Here is a 10,522-nt window from a genome sequence, read left to right as displayed (position 1 = left end):
CAGTGGAGACATCTGAGATGCAGTGCATCTTAGAATACTACAGTGTACTGTGCTAAAGCCACAACAGGTGAGGGCTAAGTATGTGGCACTGTTCTGTTCATGCACAGATCATTGTGCTCTGGTTGCTCTGGTCCAGCAGACAAACCCCACATATGAACATTGTTTTCTGTGCACTCCTTTGCTCTACTGGCTGTGCAAAGGTCTATTTTTCAGGAGAAGCAAAGACCACAAGCCACACATCCCATGACCTATGGGATACTCCATGCCTTATTTAATCTCCTCTTAGGCACCAATTAGCAGTGTGTAAGCAACTTGTTGCTGTTCCCATACTTTTCTGGGTCCAGCTATGCCACTGTCTCCATCTACACTCAGTCCAAATCACCAATTCTGCTTTGTAAACAAACCCAGTGTGCCCACATAAAGCTGTAAAGGCCTTCATTCTGCTACATGCCAAATATATCATTCATAGATAGACAGATATAGATGATGATGATGATGATGAGAGAGAGAGAGAGAGAGAGAGAGAGAGAGAGATCTTCTTTCATTTACCCTTAAACACAATGGTTCTGATCTATTGCTGCTTTGTTTCAAAATAAAAGAGAATGTTCTCAGCGAGTCCTGGACGACTGAGGCCAATTGGCTTGTTTGGTTCAGGTGAAGTGCTTAGGAACCAACCCGGGAACTCTGCAGATTCAAAGCTGCAAGTCTCTTTGCTGCCTTCACTTTTGCTGTAGAATGAGAAGCTCAATAATTCCTCCTTTTTGTTGTAAAGGTCCATGATGTCTCTCTCCTAAGAAAATGTGAAGGCTCAGTTAGAAGGAATATTGTAACAACAGGACATTAACAGCCAGCTCCACATTAGAGGGTCCTAGACAAAGTGTCCTCTAGTGGATGCCCTCTTACGTCAGTGGGCTTTTGGTGGGCTTACCTGGCTGTGATGACAGGACTCCAAGCGGAGCTGGACAACTGAGTATAGCCACCCCTTTAATTTCCACAATGCCCTAGAGTAGGGTAGGCAGCCTCTGGCCTTCCAGACATTTCGGCCTACAGCTGTCATCCCTCATCAGCACAGACAATGGTGAGGTATGCTAGGATTTGTAGGCCAAAACATCTGGAAGGACACAAGTTGCCCCACCCTGCTGCAGAGTCTCGCTAGGTTGGAAGCATTGTGGGAAATTAAAAGGGCGGCTAGAGCCAGCGATGTGGTGCTGCTTGGAGCATCAGGCCTGGGGGCAGGACGGGGGTGGGGACTGGGACAAGGAGCATAGACTTCATAGGGCATCCAGTTGCCCTGTAAAGATACTTTAAAAAAAAAAAAGGAAACGGAGCCCCTTCCCGCTGCCTGGTAAGCTTAAGGGGGGCAAGGGAGTAGAGTGACTCAGGGGGCAGAGTAGGAACAGAGCAGTTAGTCAGGAGTTACTCAGGTGAGCCGAGCAACCTGTGGCAGCAACTGGGGGCGGGGGTAGAAAGAGAGATAATGGGATGCCAGAGAGACAGACAGACAGACAGACAGACAGACAGAGAGGCCGGCAAAGAGACAGAGAGAGAGGTGCAGAAAGAGCTAAAGTCAGATCCAACAGAATTAAAATGGATCCTCTTGAATTTGCATAATTTTTACATAGGGTTCCCCCTGACTCTGCCACATAGCCAAAATCACAGACCCGACACTTGCCACTATCTCCATGGGACAAAAATGTGGATCCGAGGCTAGTATCCTTACAGATCCTCATTATTTTTTACAAGGATTCTCCCAAACCACAATCAAATCATAAGTAATTTCTGTGAAGAGAAGATTCTGTGACTGGATGGTGGTTTTGTTGGTGGCTTTATTGGCATCCCATATGCAAATCATGAGGATCCATGAGGACCTGGTGCCTCAAATCAATGGCCATGTTGTGACAGTGGCCCTGCCTCTTTTTCAAAGCTCCAAATGTGCCCACAGGCCCAAAATGAGTAGGGACCCAGCTTTAAAAAGTGAATGAATGATGGTCATTCCAGGGAAAATGACTAGTCCAGAAGCATCCCTAGGCCTTGGTATTCTTTTTCTTCGGAGGAGAATATGAGCCACATTGGTATAGAATAGCAGGTTGTGTTTAGCACGGGATATAGGCAGTCCTAATCACAGTGGAGAAAAGAAGGACAAAACAAACAATTTCTGGAAGGAGGAGGAGGAGAAGAAGAAGAAGAAGAAGAAGAAGAAGAAGAAGAAGAAGAAGAAGAAGAAGAGATTTTGAACTGCAAATGAAACTCACCTCTAACTTTCGCTGTGGTTGGCCCTCACCAGATTTCACACAGGAGAGAGTGGGCCACCCGTTTTCAAAGCCCATAAAGATGGGTAACTTTTTTGGATCTAGGGCCCTATTGGGGAGCACAGTCATGAACTGCACTGGAGGAGAACAAGAACCAAGAATGCATTTGTGGAATGCATTTTTCAAACATATAATCTTTTGTTCCGTGAATTGCATTGCAAACTCAGAAATGTATGAATTCTGACCGCAGATTGCGAATGAATATGTGTTAGGTTCTGGGAGGTGCGAACTGGGTAGATTCTGGTCAAAAACAAACTGAATTTCTCATACATCCCTATCACCAATCCCACTATCCCATTTAAAGGTGGCAAGTCCTCACATCTCCATTACCCAGCTCCGGAATTAACAAATGTGTTCCATCAATGACTTTGGACAAACGGAAAAGAAGAGCTTCAGTGATTACCTGGCATATTGGAATTTCGTGGGGTTGCTACCAGCATGTTGTTCATCAGGTAGAGGAACTTCTGGTTAATATCCCAAAAACTGTACAACCGGGGTTCCTCTGCTACCATGGGCACAATCTCATAAGAGGGAACCACTAGGGGGAAAATATAGATTAACGCACATACTACACACACTCACACACACACACACACATATATATATCTCCAAGCAAAGAAAATGTTCTCAGGATGGTACAATCAACCTGTTTGGCTCTGTATTTCACTTTGCAAATATATTATTTGGCAGTTACCATATTCCATTTTTGTGTTCCAGGTGTAATGTATGAACAAATGGTGAATGGCGGGCTGGAATGACTGCATGGAATGTCAAAAACATGAAATGGTGACTTGGCATGACAATTTTTTTCTTATTTATTTCTTTATTTATTGCCTTTATTTATTAAAAGCCCAACCAAGTTTTCAAGTTTACCTATTCTCCCCTGCCTAAGAAACCAACCAGTCTTCAAACAGAAGACCACCTACGCCAGTATCAGCCTGCCAGCACTTTAAGATCAGCAAGGCAGGCCCTCCTCATTTGCCCACCTGTCAGAGCAGTTAGGTGGGGAACCACATGAGAGAGGGCCTACTCGCTGGATCATCGTCTTGCTGTGGTGAGTGGGCTTGTGTGTTCCAATGAACCCTGTGAGCGAAGCCCTCGGGAGTTATGTACTCCCAGCAGGGTCACCCATGGCGGCAAGGTCAAGGGGGAGGAACCAGACAAAGAACATCCAAGGAAGTCCTCAACAGCAGAACAGGCAGAAGATAACAAGATGTATGTTACAACGGCTGAGAAGGCAGATGAAGGCTGCAGCAAATAAAGGACCACCAATTGTCATGATATTCATGCCATTGGATTACAGCCTTTTCTGCAAAGACTGTGTGTTGATCATTGTGCACTGATCTCCACACATAAAACAAATTCACGCACAAGCATCTTCCAATCTAAACCCAACCAACCAAAAGTCCCATGGCGATCGGCGAATGGCAACAGGGGCAGGACTGTGAAATCCGGAAGCCCGTAGTCATGGACCGGCACATGGGCAGTGGATACAGATTCAGTCGTCCTGACTCAAGGCAGTTGAGTAGTTCAGCAGCTGTATCCATGACTGAGCAGTCCTATTCAGGATCCACTCTGCTCACCCCGTATGGGGAGGGAGCTAGAAAAGGTGCCCTAAACATAGTCTGCCTCATCTTCTCCCTGACTGGATTACCACATCCAGTGGGGTCACCATTTAGCGGTTGCAAAAGACAAATGAACTTTGGAACATGGAATATATGGACACTGCTAGACAATACAGATAGTGAATGCCCTGAACGCAGGACTGCCATCATTGCAAGGGAGCTGAGACGTTTTAACATTGACATAGCAGCACTCCAAGAAACTTGAAGAGCAGTAGAGGGACAACTGAAGGAAGAAAAAGGAGGTTATACCTTCTTCTAGAAAGGACTGCCTGAACAAGAACGACGAATACATGGAGTAGACTTTGCTATTAAAAATGATCTTATGAAGCTCTTGTCAGAAGTTCCTACTGGCATTAACGAACGACTCTCAACCCTCCAAATAAAACTCACCAAAAACCAGCAGGCAACTATTCTAAGTGCCTATGCATCAACATTAGATTTTGATGAAGACATCGAAGAAAAATTTTATTCCCAACTGGACACCATCTTATCAGAGATACCTAAGGAGGATATAATCATCCTCCTGGGCTATTTCAATGCAAGAGTTGGGCATGATTTTGATTTGTGGCCAGGGACCATTGGGAAAGAAGGAGTCGGCAATAGCAACCAGAATGGAATTCTACTTCTGACCAAATGTGCAGAGCATAATCTTGTCATTACCAACATACTTTTTCATCAGAAAAATAGATTTAAAACATCATGGAAGCACCCTCAGTCGAAGCACTGGCATCTTCTAGATTATGTAATTGTCCATGCAGAGATCGCTGCGATGTACTCCTCACTAGAGCCATGACGAGTGCTGACGACTGCTGGACAGACCACCGATTAATTCGTTCCACGATGGCCATTAAGATTGTCCCTCAACGTAGGCTCCAAGGAAGAAAACCAAGGCGTAAAATGAACACCCAAGCCCTTCAAGACCCTATTAAGTGAGCCTGCTTTCAAACAACCCTCAAGGAACAGCCACCTATGGAAACCTCTGAAAATGTCGAGGAATACTGGAATAAACTGAAGACTTCCACTACCGCAGCCTGTGAACAAACTATCGGATACCAAACTAAGAAACATCAGGACTGGTTTGATGAGAATGATAGGGAGATTGAACATATTATTGATAAGAAAAGGAAAGCTTTCCAAATATGGCAAAAAGACATCAACTGTGCCGCTAAGAAAAAAATCTACGCCAGTGCAAAGGCTGAGGTCCAAAGAAGAACTAGAGAACTTAAGAACACCTGGTGGATAAAGAAAGCTCAAGAAATCCAGCATTTTGCAGATGCCCATGACACACGGGGCTTTTTTAATGCCACAGAGGCCATCTACGGACCAACAAACCATGGTACAAAAACCCAAAATGGCTTCTGCCCTTCCAGGGGGACAGTGGATATGATCTTCACTGCACGACAGCTCCAAGAAAAATGTAGGGAGCAAAACCAACCCCTGTACATGGCATTTATTGATCTGACTAAGGCCTTTGACACTGTAAATCGTACTGCTCCCTGGACCATCCTTCTGAAAACCGGATGCCCTAATAAATTTGTGAATATCTTGCGGCTCCTCCATGATGACATGACGGCAACAATCTTGGATAACAGTGGCTCTCAAAGTGATCCATTCACAGTGGGATCAGGCGTTAAACAGGGATGCGTCATTGCTCCAACCTTATTCGCCATCTTCATCGCTATGATTCTACACCTTGTTGAAGAGAAACTTCCCACTGGTGCAGAAATCATATAGTGAACAGATGGAAAACTTTTTAATTTCAGTAGGCTGAAAGCAAAAAGTAAGGTAATTTAGGGATGGCAGAGAATTCCGCCACAGATCTCGGTGAGGCCGAATGCCAGTGCATTCGGCCCCCCGAAATCTGTGGCGGAACGGCCTGCCGCCTCCCCGCCCCCCCTCCCCGTGGATCCCCACTGGGACGAGACTTACCTGGGGCGGATCTTCCGGGCGGCGGCGGCTCCAGCGGCGTCTGTGGCAGCGGCGTCTGTGGCAGCTGGTCTTCCGACCTGCTGCCACTGCCGCCATTTGCAGTCTTGTTGGGGTTTTGTTTTGTTTTTTTACAAGACATGATAGGCTACATAAAGACTTACGTAGCCTATCACGTCTGGCTTAAAAAAAAACACGTATGCAAATGGTGGCGGCTACGGCCGCCGCCATTTGCGTTCCTTATTTTTGGCCATCTTATTTAGATGGTGAAAATAAGGGGAACGCAAATAGCGTAGCGGACGCTATTTGCGTTCCCCCTTATTTTCGCCATCTTAGTTAAATATTGATGTAGACTAAGACGGCCAAAAATAAGGAACGCAAAATGGCGGCAGCCGTAGCCACCGCCATTTGCGTACGTGCATTTTTGTTTTTTTTTTTAAGCCAGACGTGATAGGCTACGTAAGTCTTTACGTAGCCTATCACGGCTGACTACAGGGACGCAAACGGCGGTGGCTACAGCCGCCGCCATTTGCGTCCCTGCTAGCCAGCGGCCGGATGTCTGGCTGCTGGCGGAGCTGGCTGGCAGCTCTGCGGAATCCCCATGGAGGGGAGCCAGCCAGCCAGGATTCCGGGGGGAGGGATGGGGCGCCTCCCCCCCCCAGCGGAACCCGGCGGAGCCAGGTAAGGGGAGTTTCGTACATCCCTAAGGTAATTACATCCTCTGTCATAGAACTTCAATATGCTGATGATAACGTAATCTGCGCACATTCAGAGGAAAATCTCCAAACTATCCTAAACATCTTCGCAGAAGCATATGAAAAGCTCGGCCTCTCGCTTAACATCAAAAAATCCAAAGTGCTTTACCAGCAAGCACAAACCAATCCCTCTGTCGCGCCATCAATCCAGCTTAACGGTGAGATGCTGGAAAATGTCGATCACTTTTCTTATCTTGGCAGCCATCTCTCCACAAAAGCCGACATCGATGCTGAAATTCAGCGTCGCCTGAGCTCTGCAACTGTAGCATTCTCCCGAATGAAGCGTAGAGTGTTCGAGGATGAGGACATTCGCAGGGAGACCAAAATGCTTGTTTACAAAGCCATTGTACTACCGACCTTACTGTATGCCTGTGAAACATGGACCATCTATAAACACCACTCCCAACTTCTTGAAAAATTCCACCAACGCTGCCTCCGAAAAATTCTGCAAATTATTTGGGAAGACAGATGGACTAATGTGAGCGTACTGGAAGAAGCAAAGACCACCAGCGTTGAAACAATGATTCTCCAACATCAACTTCGCTGGATCGGCCATGTTGATCAAATGCCTGATTATCGTCTTCCAAAGCAGTTACTCTGTTCCCAACTTATGAATGGAAAATGGAATATTGGTGGACAGCAAAAGTGATTTAAAGATGTTCTTAAAGCTAATCTTAAAAAATGTAACATAAGCATTGAGAACTGGGAAGCTCTAACTCATGAGCGTTCCAACTGGAGGTCAGCCTATATTAAAGGCGCTATGGACTTTGAAGAAGCACGAGTACAGAGCGAAAGGGAGAAACAAGCTCAGTGGAAGGCACATCAAGCAAACCCTCACCATGACTGCCTTCCACCTGGAAACCTATGTCCTCACTGTGGGAGGCTGTGTAGATCCAGAATCGGCCTTTACAGCCACCTGCAGACCCACTGCTAGAGATTAATGTGTTGATTGACCTATCTTCTATGAATCTGTCTAATCCTTTTAAAGAGTTATCTATATAGACTCTATATCTTATAGATGTCTATTCAGAAGCAAGTCCTTCTGAAGTCAACAGGACATTATCCCAGATAAGTGTGTCCAGGACTTCAGCCTTACTCAGACTTTGTGTCTAGCTGTATTCTTGCCCTCACTCTCCATATGATATGGTATCTAGAACCGGCTTCATGCAAAATATACCTGAGACTGCACCTTCTCCCTTACCAACCTACCTGTTCACTGAGGTCATCAGAAAGCATGCTCCTGGTGGTTCTACATGGACCTATGGTCCACCAGGAGAAGAGCCTTCAGTGTGGTGGCCCCCTTTCTTTGGAACTCCCTGGCCTCAGAGGTCAGGCAGGCACCAACACTGAGTTGCTCCTGGCACCTCCTGAAAACAACACTGTTCCAGGAGGCATTCCTCAACTGACCAGCCACAGTTCTTATTCGCATTCTGTTTTTTAAAAGCATAATTTTAATATGGTGTTTTAATCTCTTTTTTTCGTTTTACTATTTTACCTTTTATGTTCACTACTTCAAAATCTGTTTTAGATATGTAGTGGTATACAAATATTGTAAATAAATAAATAAATAAATAAATAAATAAATAAGACGAGCAAGGAGAAAAAGTACACTGAACAATGAAAGCTTGGAAATGGGCCATAGTGGCTGGTGGCTCAAAAACCCACCCCAAAACCATCAGTTTTGACTACCAATTTGTTATGTCCAATATTGTTAACTATTGAAGAAATATAACATTTTGACATCTATAATAGGGCATGCACAACATTTTGCATCAGTTCTGGCACTGGGTAGGTTTCTGAGAGACTTGGCATTAAAGAAATTATTCTTTTTCACCTGTTTCATTGAATAAATCTCTTATTTCCTCAACCCATGTTTTCTTGTGGAGTTCCATCTCTCCACCTTCTCCCACTTTTTTGTGTCCTTCTTGAAGATTGGTTGAGCTTCAAGGTCTTGGATGTCCACCTGCAGTCACAGCAACAATCCTGGCAGGAGCTGTGAAAAGAAATTTGACATAATAGGCTATAATTCCTGGCATGCAGGGAACTGAGAATATCCAAACACAATTGCAGCTCCTTTTCTGATCAAAACTCCTGTGGCTTTGATTTCAATGAGAAATTGAAGAAGGGCACTTTTCCCCACTGTTGCAGCTCCATTGTGAGGAAGAGCTATACCTCTTAGATTGTTCTCTGTTGGGTTGTTCTCTGCCTTACGGTTTTCAGGGGAGTTTGTTGGGAAAGGAGTTCGACACCATCTTCCATGCCCAAAATCACATTGAAACAGTCTGCAATGCCAGTTCATTTCTGTATTTTGACCCAAGAAAACAAACCATCTCTCTTTTGCTATAGTAGCACAGACAGGCACATTTCCCTACCAACACCAGCCAAACAAAGGCCAAAGTTAAAAGGGAAAGTTGTTATACTGGGATCAGATCGCCCAGCGCTTGAACATTTGGAGCATCCGTGAGTCCTCTTTAATCTTCAGCAGAGCATCAGCTCGGGCAGGGAGGGTTTTTAACATTTTCCTTCGTGCCATTTTTAAAATGTGTATCTCACTTACCCTAAACACTGCTGTTATCCACAACAATTTGCTATATCATGCCTCAGTTTTTTCTGCTGCTGGGCTAATGCTGGGGTGGAGAGGCAAATTTCTTTAAGAATGTGAAAGCCTGACTTTCCATTATTAAAAAAATGCACACACTGGACCACAATAAATTCATATTTAAAAAAACAAGATCACCGTAAAAATAATGTGACCAAGGATAAATAAAACAAGTGCAGAATTTTAAAAAATCAGTAAAACATAAAAAGACATAGATGATGATGACGACGATGATATCACCATCATCTCAGAAAAAAATGTCTCTCTTAGCCTGGCCCCCATGTGACCGTAATGATAGATAGGGAAATTGGCCTGAGGAAGAGTGAAACACAGATCCCTGCCTCATTGGTGGTTTGGCCCTGGAAGCAGACAGTCTGGCACAAGGAAAGAAAGGCCAGAGAGGTAATTGAGGAGACAGTACCTGGGCTGATGCAGTTAAGTCCTGTGCCTTCGACTGAGTGTTGTCTCCTGTGGAATTTACACAATATATACCTTGTCCTCAGTGACTCTAGTGGGTGTGACTACACACCAAATGGTAATCTTAGGATGAAATATGTGACTAAGCCTTGTGGGAGGCTACTGTTTCTAGAAGGTTTGGATCCTGTTACACTTTTAAAGACCAATTTATGTCAATACTAACTTCTTCATGCAAAGGCCTGCTCCATCCGCTGCACAGGAGTCTCACAAGCCCTTTGGGGAGTGCTTAGTTGGTTTTTCTGCCTCATATCCAAGATATGTTCTGAGGTTTGAGAAGCACCTCTGAGCAAGGATGAATTCATACAACCATAACAAAAGCAGTCTGATCCTGGACTGGGGATGGCACAGATCTTTTGGCAAGGCAAATTGCCTGGGTAAGTTGTACGGCTGGCCCGAGACATTTTCCTGCCCATTGCAGAAAAATTACCTACCCAAGACAAGGCGCATACTGTATGTATCCAATTCTATCACAGCACTAGTGCCGATGGCATACACCAACACTCCTGCAACATAATTAGCACTTGCTAAGCCAAAGTGGAAAGTGGTGATTCGCCACCAAAATGCAATGGTGAACTGCACCGCTGAGATTTGGTTGTGAACCATGCGACTGAAATTCGGTGGAAACTCACTGCTTTTTCTTTTTGCCTAGCAAGTGCTAATGTGCTAGCATATACCAATGCTAGTACAATGTCATTAGCACTGGCACTGTGGCAATATTGGATCCTGCCCAGCATTCCCAAGGCTGGCTAAACCATTTTAGCACCTGAGACATTAAAGCCCCAAACAATTTTTACTGGAAAAGAATGATTCATCATAAATTTCTCCTTGAAT

General features: G+C 44.8%; 1 protein-coding gene across 1 annotated transcript; it reads right to left on the bottom strand.

The window, feature by feature from the left end:
- Positions 1 to 571: 571 nt before the first annotated feature.
- Positions 572 to 10,294, bottom strand: LOC146340583 (interleukin-1 family member 10-like). Its single transcript, XM_084807244.1, has 4 exons — positions 10,123 to 10,294; positions 2,713 to 2,847; positions 2,253 to 2,386; positions 572 to 790 (listed from the first exon to the last, which is right to left on the bottom strand). The coding sequence occupies exons 1-4, from the start codon at positions 10,292 to 10,294 to the stop codon at positions 572 to 574; spliced, it is 660 nt and encodes a 219-aa protein (XP_084663370.1).
- Between the last annotated feature and the right edge of the window lie 228 nt (positions 10,295 to 10,522).

The sequence above is a fragment of the Heloderma suspectum genome, chromosome 6, assembly GCF_057233095.1.
Source record: "Heloderma suspectum isolate Gila_16-S chromosome 6, 16-S_ref, whole genome shotgun sequence".
Lineage (NCBI taxonomy): Eukaryota > Metazoa > Chordata > Lepidosauria > Squamata > Helodermatidae > Heloderma > Heloderma suspectum.
The sequence above is the reverse complement of the archived record's forward strand: the minus strand, read 5'-3'. Positions and strand labels throughout refer to the sequence as shown.